Source organism: Gallinula chloropus, assembly GCF_964237585.1.
Source record: "Gallinula chloropus genome assembly, chromosome: 12".
Classification (NCBI taxonomy): Eukaryota; Metazoa; Chordata; class Aves; order Gruiformes; family Rallidae; genus Gallinula; species Gallinula chloropus.
This window is the reverse complement of record NC_140097.1, coordinates 7,719,991-7,735,748: the sequence shown is the minus strand read 5'-3', so window position 1 is coordinate 7,735,748 and position 15,758 is coordinate 7,719,991. Positions and strand designations below refer to the sequence as shown.

General features: G+C 47.1%; 1 protein-coding gene across 1 annotated transcript; it reads right to left on the bottom strand.

The window, feature by feature from the left end:
• Positions 1-5,532: 5,532 nt before the first annotated feature.
• Positions 5,533-11,783, bottom strand: PSMD6 (proteasome 26S subunit, non-ATPase 6). Its single transcript, XM_084269531.1, has 8 exons — positions 11,566-11,783; positions 10,989-11,194; positions 10,265-10,410; positions 9,094-9,313; positions 8,878-8,986; positions 7,683-7,851; positions 5,993-6,070; positions 5,533-5,847 (listed from the first exon to the last, which is right to left on the bottom strand). The coding sequence occupies exons 1-8, from the start codon at positions 11,708-11,710 to the stop codon at positions 5,751-5,753; spliced, it is 1,170 nt and encodes a 389-aa protein (XP_084125657.1). The 5' UTR covers positions 11,711-11,783; the 3' UTR covers positions 5,533-5,750.
• Between the last annotated feature and the right edge of the window lie 3,975 nt (positions 11,784-15,758).

Sequence of the window (15,758 nt, the reverse complement as noted above, 5' to 3'; positions counted from 1 at the left end):
TGAATGTTCAGTTGAAATGTTGGAGCTTGCTTTTTCCACCTCTCTGCGTATGTATATGTATGGGTGTGTGTGTATATATGTGCACATACATATACATAGATAGAATTTGCTGGAATTAACGAGATGGGTTGACAAAAGAAAGCTAATGATGCTGGTAACTTTTTTTGTAAAATCTTTTAATTAGATCACCATGTGTCAGAACAATCCCACTGATAACTCTTATTTAATACAATGCCAAGGGTTTTAAACACGGTTTTAACCAGCAGTTTAACTGTCTCATTTTGGGTGGGGAGGGGGAGGGAGGGTGTTATGAATTCATCAGTGAAATGATTTAGAAAATGTTCAAAAACAGTTGGCATTCCAGGAAAGCAAAACAAAAATCAAACAAACCCACAAGTAAGTACCTCTTAAACCCATTAAGATATAAAGATGTGATTTCCAAATGACGTTGCTAAGGCAGTTGTCTTCCTGTCAGAGTTCTCTTGCCAAGGAATCTCTCTCTCGTCTTTCACTCGTTCTGTCCTGGAGGAGGGAATTGGGCTTAGAAAGATTCTGAAATGTTTCACCATTCAGCAGAAAATAATCATTTTTACCTTTTTGTGCAAGATATTTTACATTTTAAAGATAACTTTAAAATGAGCACTACATAATGTCAATGTGAATGTAGGCCTTGAAAGCATCTTGCTCGGTGTTGAGCCTGGTTCTAAAAGCAATCTCCTGTGTAAAATGTGTGAATAGTTTGATAATTTGTATACATAATCAAGAGCATCTGATCAGCTGAACTCTGTGTTGGCTGCTGTATAGTACATGAACAAATGTCATGGGATAGAAAAATTACTTTGGATATTTAAAAGAAAAATAAATATATAGTCTATTTGTTTTGTAACAAGTTTCTGTAAATAAAATAATTTATACTATTTATAAGAAAAAGTTGTGCTTTGCTTCATGAAAAAAGATTAGTTTGTTGAACAAACATGTTACTAAACAAGGCAATAAAATTAGGACTTTTCAATAAATGAGGTTGGTTGCATGGAATACATTATATGTTTCTGCTTCATTATAAAATCATTCACCATTAAAGGAAAACGTTACCTGTATCGGTGCCTATGTGAACTAATTTCAGAGCAGTGGATGCGGCCAGGTGCTGTCCCTGTACCTCAGCATCGCTTTGCCTCCCCCAGGGCTTGGTACTGGCTTGGAGAGGCGCCTGTATCCCCGCCGTGGCGTCTGCCTGCTGCAAAGGACGTTTGGTCACTTCAGGTTCTGGTTTCATTGTTTTCCAAACAAGGAGAAGCAGCATTTACAGCCCCAGGTGTGGTTTGGGAACAGTCATGTTCCCTTTTTTCCTTGTTCCTTCCAAAAGAGCTCCTTCCACGGTGGTGGGGTGTGATAGTGGGCCACTCTGCTCTGTGCATTGAGGGGCAGATACACTGCAGGCTTCTCCCTGCAGCCCCTCAGGACTCGTGTGTGGTGGGGGGTGCCTGAGGAGCGGTTTGTAAAACTGGTTAAAACGCCTGTTGTATGGACAGGAGTTTGTAGTTCCACCCATGGCAATACTTTATTGTGTCTGTCTTCTCTTTTGCTCTCACAACAGTAAGAACAGTTTTCCTTAGTATTTGGAATAAATGCTGCAAGATAGAAATGGGGTTCAGGCAACAAGTAGGTTCTGCTTTGTCTTTTTATGATGAGTGCTTCTAATACCTACTTTTACCTTTTGTGTAGCCTGAAGATTTTTATTTATTTTCTTACCATGCCTTCCTGCAAATCTCTTTCCAGTAGCCATTCCCAGTGTCTGCTCCATCCTGTATAGGCTGTTGGCACTGAAGCTGGGCTCTACAAGCAACAGCAGCATGGAGCGTGCAGGAGACGGGAGCTCAGAGGGCAGAGCTGAGCTCTGCTGCTCAGTGCTTTCAGGCAAGTTTGCAACAGCAGGGTTTGGTGTCCTCTAAAACTGGTGAGGAAAGAGGAAAATGGGTATGTTTTTTCTGTATAACCCTGAGCTCTTCAAGGTGGTTTGGTCTGTCCTCCCTTTTCCCCTTTGGCTGCATTGGGCTCCATTCCCAGCACCCTGTGGCACAATGCCAGGGAGCCTGGGGCAGTGCTGCTCCATGGGTTATCACTGCTCCCAGCAGCAGAGGGGTTTGCCATGAAAAATGCCTTCTGACCTGGTGTGGAGCCCTAAAGTGGGTAGCAAGCAGTGACCATGTCACAGGAAAATATTCCAGTTTATATCCAGGCAGATTATGAGATGGTGTAGCAGATCGAGCCTGATGGTGCCAGTAATGGAGCTCTGAGCGTTGGAGGTTCTCTGGGTGTAGCTGCTGCCTGCACGTGTGTATTGCCCATACCCTTTGTGCTTAGAGTGGGAGCTGGTGATGTGTCCTTCGCACCCGAAGGTGTCAGCTTTCTGGTGGGGACATGTTGGGCTCAAAGGCTGCAACCTGCCTTTGGTAGGAAACCTCCCAACTCCTGCTCTGGCAGCACGTGCAGCTCTGGAGTCAGGGCTGTGGAGCTGGCCCCATGCCCTGGCTGTGTACAGCCTGGCCAACAGAGAGCAGCCCTGGAGCCCATTCCCTCTGTTGAGGCTGAAGCACTCAGGGGCCGCTGTTGCTCAACACCAGCTACTGAAACAACCAACAGAAGGGCTTGCAACTGGCTTGATTTAAATGCAAATTCCTGTTGGTCCGTTATTACCATGTTCTGTGTTCTCCTGCACCAACTAATCAAACACACGTGGCTTGTAGGTCCCACCATGGGACTTTTAGTTTGACTGAATGCTTTTCTTGGTGCTTTGGCTCAGGGCTGTGTGAGCTGCTGGAGTTGTTCCTAACAAGCAGCATGGGATCTTTTGTTGCGGGGAAGCGGCGTGTGCTTGTTTTGGTTTTGTTCTTCTGGCCCGTGAAGCTTCAGGGGAATCTCAACCCTTTTCTGAAGTTGTTCAGGATAACTTGGAGTCAAACTTCTTTGCAAAGGCTGAAAACTGGCCTGGGAGAGGCAGCCAGTCAAAAATCGTCATCCAAGTCCCTGGGGAAGGGCTGGAGCTGGTATCTGTAGCCAAACAGGTACAAACGCTTCCTGCAGCATCAGCAGGGGCCGTGCGCTGCGGCTCTGTTAAACTCCTCTCCAACAGCACTAGAAACTTTGCCCTCCATTTTGGCAGCTAAGCTCCCTTCACCTGGGTCCCTTCCAGCCCACAACAGGTGGCTGCTTCTCCAGGAGTGCCCTGTCTGCAAGGCTGCACCTTCAACTGGAGCCCAGCGAAAGGAACGGAGCTGTTGGCCGACCAGCAGACGGGTGAGCCAGAAAATGTTTGCACACAAATTAGGTCTCAACTATTTTGTAGCGGAACTTCCCTGACAAACACTAGGACACCCCGTCTCCCCTCCTTCCCCCCTGCCTGCCCACAGCCTAAGGGCAGCAGTGGAGAATGTCCCTGCGGTGCAGCAGTGTCTTGAGCTCTGTGTCCAAGTCTGGGCACTCTGTTGCCAGTACGAAGTCAGCTTTCCAAAGCGAAATTGGAGACCGGCATCAGTTCAAGGAACTGCATGAGCTTAAATTACGAGAGAGAATGTACAACTTTGGCATGTGGACTATAAATCCATGGAAAGGGGTCAAGGCTGAGGCATGAGCAGCCCTTCTGCTGTGCCACTGGCAATCGGAGTTGGGTAAATGAAACAAACCACAGGTAAAACCAAGGTGATCACAGGGCAGGGCAAGGTCACCTGAGGCTACTTCAGGGTTTAGGGGGAGCAGAAATCCTATTGCTTCTGCAGTTTGAAGTAGGTAGTTAAAAATGACAGAATAAAAAATACTGTGCCCTTGATCAGCACAAGGCCTGACCAGGCTGGACCTCTCAGCATCCCCACGCGTTGGGAAGCCTACATTGAAGCCTTGAAAAGTCAGACTCACTACTCAGTGGCCTGGGTGACTATTGAGCAGGTATTTCTTATGTATCACTGAATCTACATACTGGATTGCTTTTTTTCAGGAGAGGAACGAAGAGCTGCTCCAGCTGTGCTTTGTGCACTTTGGCAGGCATTGCTTTTCCCTGCAACTGCCCAGGATCTTACCTCACCACCATGTTGCATGGATCAGAGGCTGAACTGCTGCTGAAAGGCTTTAAATCGCTCAGGTAAAACTGCCACGACTTTATTGCCAGGTCTTGGACCCTCCCAGAACCCCCTCTGCAGGACAGAGGCTGAGTCAGGAAAGGAGCAAGGCAAGTCGGGGTCTTTACACAAGGTCTTTAAAAATTGTATCTAGTGCCATTAGTGTTTTTCTAGATAACATTAAGATTTGTCCTAGAATTATTTCATTGGTGGTGCACTGAAAATGAGTGCTGGCTTTGTTCTGGTAGGACACGTGTGCTTCACACATGCGCTTCCCTCTCAAACCTGGCTTTTCACCTGCCGCAGCAGAGGATGCCAGATTCTGAAATGCTCCCACAGGATGATAGTGATGGGTAGAATAAAATAGGAAGTGAAAGCTCTGCAAACATCTTATAGGACACCAAGAAGCTTCAGTAATACTTGTATTTTCCTCAAAGTTGACATTTCTGTTTGGGTTTTTTTTCTGTTGCTCTTACCTGTAGTAAAAGGGCAGCAAGATTTCTCCCGAGCGAACAAAGCCCATGTTAGCCTCACCTTCTTGGTTAAGTTTTTAACTTATAGTTAAAAATATATATAGTAATACATAAGCTGAATGGCAATCCAGAGATTTATTTTGCAAAGCTTCAATGTAGTTAATTAAGGCCAGTTCAAGTACATATTTGTTGGAAAATTAACCTGTGTACTAGAAATGAAATCCTTTGGTGCAGTGAAGCCTACAGACCACACCATCCATAGGATGATCTGATATGCACAGTGTTTGCATGTATGGAATGGAAAGTGGTTACCCAAAGGCAGCCAGGCCTGGAGTCTTGCTAGTTGGCTGTACTTTAACTGGTATGGAACTGGTCTAGAAAATGCAGGTGTTAGTGTAGGTCTGAAAAGTCTGAATATTGGCCAAAATGAATTAAAACTTTGTAAGAGAAATGCATGTGCTAACAGAGGAAGTATTTATGTATGCAATTGGGAGTTGGACCCGATGATCTCTTGAGGTCTTCCAACCCCTATGATTCTGTGGTGCTTTGCCAGTGTGCTGACACTTGACACTCTTCAACAGCCAGCAAAAATGTCATGCCAAGGGAGAGGCTCCTTCAGTTAAAGATGTTCCCAAAATTACAGTTCTCATGGTTCTATTATTGCTTCACCGCGATCCTTTTGATCCTTATTCCTTCTCCCTTAGGCTGTACTCCTTCCATAACAAGGCTTAGTCCTGTCAGGACAATGTACAGTCTCAACTGGAATTTTTGGTGACTTTACTGTTACACCATTGATCCTCTTCACCTTTGATTCAAAGAGAGAGTCCTAAACCAGCAAGCACAGGATCACCACATGTTCCCTCTGCTCACAGCTCTCGACCCTGCTTTGCTATGAAATACTGACAGCTGCATACACAGTCAAGGAAAGGGACACCATATATATATATTACAAGAGAGCACCAACTGTATCATACATTTAATAAATGAACTGGGATCCATACACCAAAAGAGAACATTGTTTACACTATGAAGTGGAAAGTAAAAACACTACCTCTCTCTTGCTAGTAATTTTTTTTACCTACAATATACCAAGTTATACAATATATTTATAGGTTACTTCCAAAATGCTTTAAACATCTAAATTTTGCATTCCCTTGCATAAAAAAAATTACATATTAATTACTCTGGAAAGTTTCTGAACTCTGTTTAGCAGCAAATCTCCTTTCTTGATGGTTTCTTGGTACTGCCAATTCTTGCTATCAGGCCTAGGAAGTAAAGGGGGAAAAAAGAAAGAGTTTTAGAAGTGAGAATGTGTTTTGCACCAAGACACATTTCTTTTATAAGTGTCATAAAAACATAGAGATTTCAACCAGGCTGTGAAAAAGCAGTTTCTAGGCAGGGACAGCTCACCTGTTGGTTTCTACGATCTCATTTACTTTGTCTATTTTGCAGTGTAATCGCCCAGCCGCGATGAATCTTGAAAGCTCCCTGAGTCAAAAGAAAGAGAGGAGTTGTTTAAGTCATGTTTCACTGAGGACTTGTGGACTTGGCTGCACTGAACCTGCTGCTATAAAGCAACACGGTCACTGCTCAGTATTTCTGGAGTTACAGCCTACACACAAGGTACCTTCTGCACCCCCATCTTCTTAAAGCGTGGATGCTGCACACGAGAATAATCAGTGTAGTGACCTGACCACAAAGCAGCTCTGTATTTTCTTCTCAGGCCAAAGAATGACACTCAAGTAAGTGAAACGTATCACTTAGCATCAGCTGCCCTTCAAATTCAAAGGTAACAGCCATGTAGTGTGCCTGGTTGGAACTTATCCTGATGTAAATACCTTTGAGCCGGTTAATTCATCAGCAAAGTCTCTTCATAATTCCCTACTGTCTAGTTAGCCTGGAGAAGAGGAGGCTGAGGGGAGACCTTATCACTGCCTACAACTACCTGAAAGGAGGGTGCAGAGAGGTGGGCGATGGTCTCTTCAGCCAGGTGACAGGTGATAGGACAAGGGGGAATGGCACAAAGCTGCACCAGGGCAAGGACAGATTAGATATTAGAAAAACATTCTCACTGACAGTTGTCAGGGCCTGGAACAGGCTGCCCAGGGAGGGGGTTGAGTCACCATCCCTGGCTGTGTTTAAAAAAAGGGTAGATCAGGTACTTAGGGATATGGTTTAGCATAGGACAGGAATGGTTAGACTCAATGATCTTCAACGTCTTTTCCAACCTTGTGATTCTGTGATATGCCATGTTTTTAAAAATTAGTATTATTTTGTTCAGTCAACTGGTGGGCTACAGCACATTACTGACAGTAGAAGAAAATATTCCTGTGATCAACAGTAAAACAAGTTACAACTAAATTAGTGTGAATCATAAGAACTAGTATGACTTTAAAACATTTACCTTTGAACTGAATGGTGCTTTATTTCTCCTGAAACACCTATTAGAATATTTCAAGTAGTATTCATATTTCCTTAATGCTTTTCTGTATAAGAAAACCTGAAACTTCTGTATAAAAGAAGAATGACCCTTGAAGACATTTGAAACAAAGTGTTTTGTGTGCAAAGAGTAAAAAGTTCCCTTTGTGACCTAAATCTGTTGGGTTTCTAACTGCAAACTGAGAGCATAGTGTATGTTTTCAGCTGCAAACAGCAGATCCCATCCACACACCTGAAAACAAGCAAAACTACATAAGACTTGTAGAGTTCATAAAATGTGTGGATCCCTGTAGCTGTAACAGCTGAGTTTTCACGTAGCTGTGAAGTCAGTCATCCTCTCAAAACCCCAAACTCCACAGCTTATGATGGTCCACAAATACAGTTGCTTAGAGAACGAAGTTAGAACTAAAAGATTTGTTTCTCATATGGTGTTTAGAATGGAAGAAACACTCGAAAAGTTGTCATGATTGACTGCAATCAGATTTGTTCCTTTCAGAAACATAAAGGTTCACTTAAAGTTAGCTGAAGCTCTTCCATAAAACTGAGCTTGGCATGTTCACGCTCAAAGTAGAACAAAACTTTTATTCATAATGGGATTGCTATAAACAATTAAAAGGTGTAAAGTGAGACCTTTACAAACTTTAAAAGCCAGATAACTTACTGATCTATGAATTCTACACTGACTCCAAATGCTTCTGCCATGTATCCTAATGTCAGGGACCGGTAGGACTCCAGGAGCTGGCTGTAGGCGTGGATTCTCATTTCCCGTACGTAGTATCGGTAGTGAGGGGCAAACAGCCAATCTTTCTTCATCTCTTGCTCTACAATAGCTGAAAGAAAAAAAGGAAGAAAAAGAAAGAAAAAGAGTCAGTAATTGCTAACAAATGTAAAATATCAGTTATGTAAATGAGAGATGTAACACCAGTTAAAAAGCACTCGGTGCGAATCCCTTGCGTGCCTCAGGGTACGAAAGGTGATCTACACTGCAGAGAAGTTTGCATGCTCTGATTCAGCTCTGTGACCAGCAGCAGCAAGGACAGGCAAACTACACTGTGGCAAAGCAAAGGACCCTGTTTGTCAGCACCCAGTCCCCCTGTCAGGGTGTGAGGCAGTGTCCCCTCTGCTGCGGGGGCACCGCCTTACTCCAGGTAAGTGCTGGGACCTGCTGTCGCACATGAGCAAGGCAGAGCCAGGCAACAGCCAGTGCTGGGTACGTAACTACTGGAAGAAACGTTGTCACCCAAAGCTGGGTAAGGCAGGACCATTAATTTTCTGGTACTAGCTTTTAAATTAGGATTCCTAGGCTTTTCCTCCTGCCAGTTTTAGCTCTCAACCAGAGATAAGGCCAGCAATAGAAAAACGTTGCCCTGAGCTTTTAATCTCACCAGGCCTAGTCTTTCACCAAATGAGGGGTTCTTTTTGTGTCACCCTTTTACACAGAAACAAGAGCAGAGAGCCAATGGTAAGAACAACAGTGAAGACTTGCCATGTGTTGTCTTTTACAGGTTGCAATTTCAGGGACTTTGGACTATGAGACTTGTGACATCTTTCAAAGACCAAACTTCCAAACCTTTCTTGCCTGACCTGGTTCTTCAGGTAAGACAGCGCTCCACAGCTGCTTGAAAAAGTCTTTCCACCTAATGAGATGGGACCCTCCAAAAAGCTCTCTGTATGCAAAGGCTGGTTGGTTTGTTTTAAAAATCAAACAGCAGCAAATTTTAGGTGTCTGTTTGTTTTTTTTTCTGCATGAAGTGACTCTGCTTCCAGACTGTAGCTACTCCACAGAAGTTGTGCATGATGTGAAACAAATAACTGAAGCACCTGAAATAGTGTTGAAGGAAAAATTACAGCCTTACCTAAGGACTGGAAAAAGGCTGCGTAACGGCATTCGTACAGAGAGAAGAGATACTGTCTCACAGCTGGCAAACTATGTAACACTTCCAGAATCTCTGCTCCTTTAATAACCTGAAAACAAACAAACAACGTGCATAAATACCATCTCTTTCAGCCTGGAGATAAACAGGTCCAAGACAGGCTGTGTCCGAAGTGGCACTCTCATCTGCTCTCCTTACCTTTTCCCTAAGGTCAGGCCTGTCCAAGGCAATCATGCTGACATAGACCGTGTAGGTTACAAATGTTTTGTAATCCATAAGTTCATAGGACGTAAAGGTGGAAACTGTATCAAGGAAGAGCTCTGCTGCTTGTTTGAAATCTCGAATAGCTACACAGTAAAGGCCCTGGTATACTTTGAGACGATTTCTCCTGTCCCAGTCTCCTCCTTCTTCTATTAGACTTAAAATAGAACAAAAAGACATATTTACTTATGCATTATGTAGTAAGTTATATGAAAGAAGTGTAACAGTAAACAGTAAATCAACTGATTCCATGGGAGTACAGAAAGGTTAATGTATGTTACAGCTTGTGGAGACAGCCCAGGTTTTGCATGTCTGTTGGGGGTAGGGAAGAGGCTTCCTTGGGACAGCACAGGCCAGATGCAAGTTTGAACTGAAAGGAAAAGTTTATCTCCTCTGAAGTTCTGCCACCAGTCTTCTGAGATGTGCACATTAATATTACTGCCAGCCCTGGCTGGGGCAATGTATTCCCACTGCCAACGCTGATAAAACCAGAGCCATCCCACTAGCAGCAAAGAGAAAAATGTCAAAGCTGCCCCTTTTCAAGGATCTTACTGGCACAAAATTGATGTGGCTGTAAGAGGGTCCAGCAGACAAAATCTGCTGCAAAGGCAACACAAAAGTCATCACCCGAGGAACAGGGTAACTGGGAAGACACCCCTCATAGAACCAGGGAAGAGTCTGGAAGCACTAAAGTTCAAAATGAGGATGCTGGAACAGTGGAAACAAGGGAAACAAGCTGCACTACACTGTGCTGACACTGGGCTCTTGGTTTTGGGGAAAAGCTGGCACTTCACAGAGCAGCCGCGTGGCACCGGCAGCCCCTGGGTTGGGCTGGCAATCCTGCAGTCTAATCACAAACAGAAAAATGGGAGTGGGGAGTGGGCTACAAATTAAAACCAACTCAGCCACTAGAAAACAGCCAACACTAAATATTAACCTTTCTCTTTTTTTTCCCCTCATAAAAACACCCCCCAGGAACAGGAAGCTCAAGGTGACACCCACCCATCACCCTGTGACCGTGTCTCACAACCCGCCTCGGTATTTCTCTTCTGTTTCTCTCGTTACAGGTTGCCTCAGAACTGCTGCACTCAAAGAACCCAAGCAGTACCTCTTGGCCTTCTCAATGTTCCGTGTGATGAGGTCGTTATCCATATAAAACAAGCCAATCCTCAGCAGATAGAACACGATATCCAGACGATGTCCCAGGGCCACGGTTTTGTCGTACGTCTTGCGGAAGGCAGTCAGGGCCCCCTCCTAGCAAGACAGGATTTTCCACCATAAGAGAGTTAAGAGCACCTTGGACATTTACAAAACTCCTGTTTTAAGGGCACATTCAGTCTTCCACTGAGAGCTGTGACTCTGTCAGTGTCCCACAGAACTTTAGTATCACACATTCCAAATAATCTTAAGGAATCAAAGTTTAACATCATGTTGAGGGAGCGATCCTCGTATGTCCTTTAAGCCTAAGGACTATGAAAAACTGCTCTGTAACTTGGAATTAAGGGGCACCCTTGTAAACAGCTTAGAAAAGTTTAAAGACACAAGGGAAGTGAAAAACAACATCTGGAAAACGTTAAAAAAGAGAAAATGGAAAATAACTTTTCCTTTTACAAGAAAAAAAAAGCGGTTTAAGGCCTGTTAGGTTTTCCCAGATAATTTAAATTCTAGTAACACTGCCCCTTTCCTCCCACCTGTGTCTGAGCTGCACAGAAAACACACCCCAAGTCACACAGCTTCCCCCCTGCACAGCGCTCACCAGGACCTGCCTAGCTAAGAGGATTACAGTGCAGTGTTTTTCATAAGAGTTCATAAAGCCTCAGCCACCAACCAACCTTGTCCCCGATCCTGCACAGGTACTCGGCCTTGGCCATCATCGCATCTCGGATTTCGCTCTCCCCCAAGATCTTTTCTGCATCTTCTAATTCATTGTCGAGGCGCTTCAGTTCCTCCTCGTTGGCTTTCTTCATTTTGTTCAACAGCTCCGTGTCGATCTGCCACTCCAGGGACTTGCAGAGCGCTTCGTAGTACGGGGCCATATCTGAAAGAGCAGGAAAGCTGCTGCTGGCGACGGCTGCAAGGGGCACCGGGCACCGAGGGGCGCTGGAGCTGATCCTCAACGCCGGGCACGTCCTTTCTACAGCCAGGTAGGTGCTAAACCGAGCCGCGGGCGGCACGGAGCCGGGGTGTCAGCCGGCCTTCCCCGCCTGGCTCTTGGGTCTCCTCACTCCTGTCCCACCCGCGCTCTCCTCGCTGCCCGGCCCCGAGCGCCGCGGCCTCCCGAACACCTCACCCCTAGGGCGCCAGAGCGGCCAAGGCAGGGGGCCGGGCCCCGCACCCGAGGCGCCCAAAGCCCCACGGCCCCCTCGCCCCGTCGCCGGGCCCGTCCCGCCGCCCCGGGGCCGCACTCACTGTGGAGCCGCACGGCCGCCATCAGCTCGTCGCGGGCGGCGGGGTCGGGCGCGCGGGGCCGGAGGCTGAGGAGGAAGCGGAGCTGGGCGATGCGCAGGTCGGGGTTCTTGGGCAGCCCCTCCTCCTCCAGGTTCTCCAGCGGCATCGCGACGGGACGGGACGGGGCAGCTCGGTCACGGACGGCGGCGGCGGAGCAGGCGGCGGCGGCGCGGCCCAGTGACTCAGCTGCGACGGGAGGAAACGGCGGCGCGCTTCCGCCTCGCAGCGCCCCCCTAGCGGAGCGGAGGCCTCCGAGAGCTGTGGAGGGGAGGCGCGCATGCGCCGAGCCGCGTCTGCGCGGGGGGGGCGGTGAGGAGGGAGGGGGGGGATGCGCGCTGTGGGGTTGCGCATGCGCGAGGGTGCGCTAGGCGGGGCGCCTGCGGGTCGTAGGGGTGAGGCGGAGGGGTTGGGGCGGAGCGGCAGGGCCGGGCGCAAGTGGGGCCCGCTGCTCGCACACCGGCCCTATTCCGCGGGCTGGGGGCTCAGCCGGGCTGGGAGAGACCCTTGAGGTCACCGAGCCCAACCACAGCCTAACCCTGCCCAGCCCACCGCTGGAACATGTCCCCAAGCACTTCATCCACACGCCGTTTAAATCCCTCCGCGAGTGGTGACTCCGCCACCTCCCCGGGCAGCCTGTGCCAACCCCTGACAGCCCTTTCAGTGCAGAAATTCTCCCTGATATCCGACCTAAATCTCCCCTGGGGCAATTTTAAGCCATTCCCTCTCCTCCTATTGCTTGCCACCCAGGAGAAGAGACCCACCCCGACATCTCTGCAACTGCCGTGAAGGCAGCTGTAGAGAGTGATGAGGTCTCCCCTCAGCCTCCTCTCCTCAAGGCTAAAGAGCCCCAGCTCCCTCAGGGAGCTTGTGCTCCAGGACCTGCACCAGCTTTGTCACCCTTCTTTGAATGCGCTCAAGCATCTCAACGTCCTTCCTGTAGTAAGAGGCCCAAAAGTGGCACAGCACTCAGAGCTGAGCACAGCGGAGCCATCGCTGCCCTGCTCCTGCTGGTCGCTGTTCCTGGCACACTGTCCCTTGGCAATGGCCACCCAGGATGGGTCAGTGTGTGGATGGCAGCAGGTTTGGGAGGTGCCTGTGCATCAGCCCACCCCATCAGCCCTGGTCCTACCCCACTCCCCCTCCCTACTGGGGGCTGCCTGCAAATTGTGCCACATTTTAAAGATGGGACATAACCAGCGCAGCATCGTGTGTGTCTTCATGAATTTCCCTGTGTGGAGTTGTTAAGATTCAGCCCTGCCTGCTACCCTAAATCAAATCCATTTTTTATCGTTTAAGACCCTGTATCAGCCCTTGTTTTCCCTTGCACGTTTGTCTCTGTCATTTGTAATAACATAAAAATGTAGTTGGTGCTTTTAGAGCAAAACTCATCTGGCAGCTCTCACTGCAGTGCTGGCTGTTGGATTGTTCCCCTGTCTGCTCGGTGCTGAGGGTCTGGGGATGCTCTAGCTGGGTGGTGGGGTGCCTGGCTCCTGGAAAGGGCATTTTTGGGTGCCCAGGGACGTCCTGTGTGGTGCAGGATCCCACTCAGCCCAGCCTGGACAACACTTGTCCAGCTGAGATCCTCAGGATGCTTTGGGTTTAAATGATGTCTTTTGCCAGAAAAAAACTCAGAATTGAGTTTTAAACATGACACTTTTTGCCAGCGCCTCTATTTTGGGGTTGGGTTTTTCATTTAGGTCATGGGAGAAACTGTTCCTTCAACTGTTTTGGCACTGTGTATTCCTAAGCTTGGCTTCTTTTTATTGGGAGTGAATTATTTAGAAGTTTTCTGGAAGGAACTGTTGTCTGCCACATTTTTGAGAAGTGCTAATACTTGTTATATTGATTCTGATTCCCCCCCCCCCCCCCCCCGCTTCATTTAAGTTATTATCTTATAGTTCTGGTCTATTAGACTCAAAGGTATCTGTAGTTTAGGTTGAGGAGCTCCTTTGTTTCTTTAGGAGCAAGGTTATGGGGGGTGTTGTTGTTGTGTTTTCTATTTTTTTTTTGAGTTGCAATCACTTTTGTATTGATTGCACAATAAGAAATTGCTTTGGTGCTCTGCAGAGAATGGCACGTAGACCTTTTTGCAGCAATGTTTATGTCATTTGCCCGTTGGCCTTTGTGTTTGCTCAGAGACCTATTAGATTAATTTTATTTTTTTTAATGACAGATGCTTTTAAGCATCTTGCATATTTTTCTTTTGAATCTTTTCCTCAGCTGTATTTCTTGGGCAGCGTGCTCCGGCGCTGCGGTATGCTGTTTATTCTTAGCATGCCTTGTTTGGGAAGAAAAGGACATTTGGGGTTTGGTTTTTTTTTCCTTGCTAAGTAAGGGTGATGTTTCATACGCTCAGGCACTGCAGACACGGGTGAGCGTTACTGGTGTGAGCAGTTGAGCTGGGATTAGCTCACAAAAATTGAAGAAGGAAAAAAAACAACCCTAAATCAGCTCCAGTGCCTGGTTATTGCAGCCAGTCTCTCCAGCGCTGGGTGGAAGGTGGAAAGTATGTGCAGCTCTCTTGTAAGCAGATAACCTGGCTGTCACCTTAGCTCTTTTCCTAATCCCTAATAAAGATTGGTTTGCAACCACAGCTAGAGGTCTGCCTCTATCCCAAAACTCATGGCATTTGTAACTATTACAGCTCTGGCCATTCTTGCTGTCCATAGAAATGCCTGCACCCTGTGAATGTCGCTGTGTTTTTGGGCACCTGCAGTTTGTTGAGGCAGTAAGAGCCACGGTTTCATTATGTACTGTGAGACAAAAAGTTTTTCATTTTCCCATTTCTGGATGTGCCACTTTTTAAGTGGCCCCAATATAAGCTGCTAGGTGTGAGAAGAGCAAAGGAACGGAGCTTTAATTTTCCTGGGTTTAGTTATTGTTGTGTATTGTTTTGTAACCATATGAAACACTAGCTAATTAAAACCCCCCAGCATTTATTGTCTGTAAATATTTGCCCACATTTTCATATTTATGTATATTTAAGCAATAACTGGGAGCAGGAGAGCTGGCTGCACACACATGATGTTCACTGCTAAACATGAAAGGAAATTCAGAGAGAATATTTATATCTCAAATATTTATGTGAAGAAATAAGGCCTTGTGGTGACTGTAATTCTCACGTGGCCTTACAGCATTCAGAAGGATCTAAAGGAATAAATACCTTCTTTTTATTATTTTTTTCACAATGGACCTCAAGTGCTTGTTTCCTTCCCAGCAAGGTGCAGCAGGGCTGTGAGGAGCCCTGTGGTGGCTCCTGGTAACTCTAATGATGCTCTTCCTCGATGAGTGACAGGATGGGTGTGCTGCAGGTTGTTTTAGTAGCATAATACACGCTGGTGATCCAGCTGTAAGTGGCAGCCAGCCCCTTTAGCAGCTGGCAGGAGTTCCTCAGCACTTCGCCGTGGCTCTGCACCAGCAAAGCCTAATCCTGTCCACCTTCATGCTTACACCAACCCCAGACGTGGCTCTGGTCTCATTCAGGGCATCCAAGGAGACCTCTTCTGCCTGATGGTGGTTTTGGAGGAGGATGGGTTTTTCAGCCCCTTTAGCCCTGGAGTCAAGCTTAAAAATAGCAAAATATAGTGGCGTTTGCTGCTGACAGGCCAGTGCTGCCTGTTGTGCAGCTGAGGGCTGCGCTTCTCTCACAGGGAGTGGAGGGAGGTCTGCCATCCACTTGTTAAATTAAGGGGGTATTAAATTAGGGGCTCTCTGGTGTCTAGGAGGAACAGGCATGTTGACTTTTCCTCCCTTTTGCTCCCTCTCCCAGGGAGTTTTGGAGGATGGTGCAGACCCCATGCTCTCCCAGAGATGCTCATGCCTGCGGGGAGGTTTGGTTGCTCCTGACAGTTCCTGGGTGGACACATCTTGTGTGGTCAGTACCCCTGAGAGTCACAGGTGATCGTGAGCACCCCAAGCAATGCCACCCTCCCTGTTACCATTTTTGCAGCTGTGAGAGGCCACAGACAGAGCTGGAAGTGCAAATGCAGATGTCCAGACCTCCTCCTTTCCCAGCGACAGGTGTTATTAAATGCTACCCAGAGTGAGGTGGCTGTCCATCCCCAATGTGTGGGGCTGCTCCTTGTGGTGTCCTGTCCAACCCTTCACCCTTGGAGGGGTGCCCAGGCCACCTCCATGTCCAGAGAGACACATCA

Bases quoted from the DNA above. Each gene is read 5' to 3' on its own strand.
- PSMD6 (XM_084269531.1), bottom strand. From the start codon at position 11,710: ATGCCGCTGGAGAACCTGGAGGAGGAGGGGCTGCCCAAGAACCCCGAC. The intron at 10,411-10,988 runs GTTGGTTGGTGG...CTGTCTTGCTAG, and splicing joins TGTGCAGGATCGGGGACAAG to GAGGGGGCCCTGACTGCCTT. The intron at 7,852-8,877 runs GTAAGGCTGTAA...TTTTTCTTTCAG, and splicing joins AGCCTTTTTCCAGTCCTTAG to CTATTGTAGAGCAAGAGATG.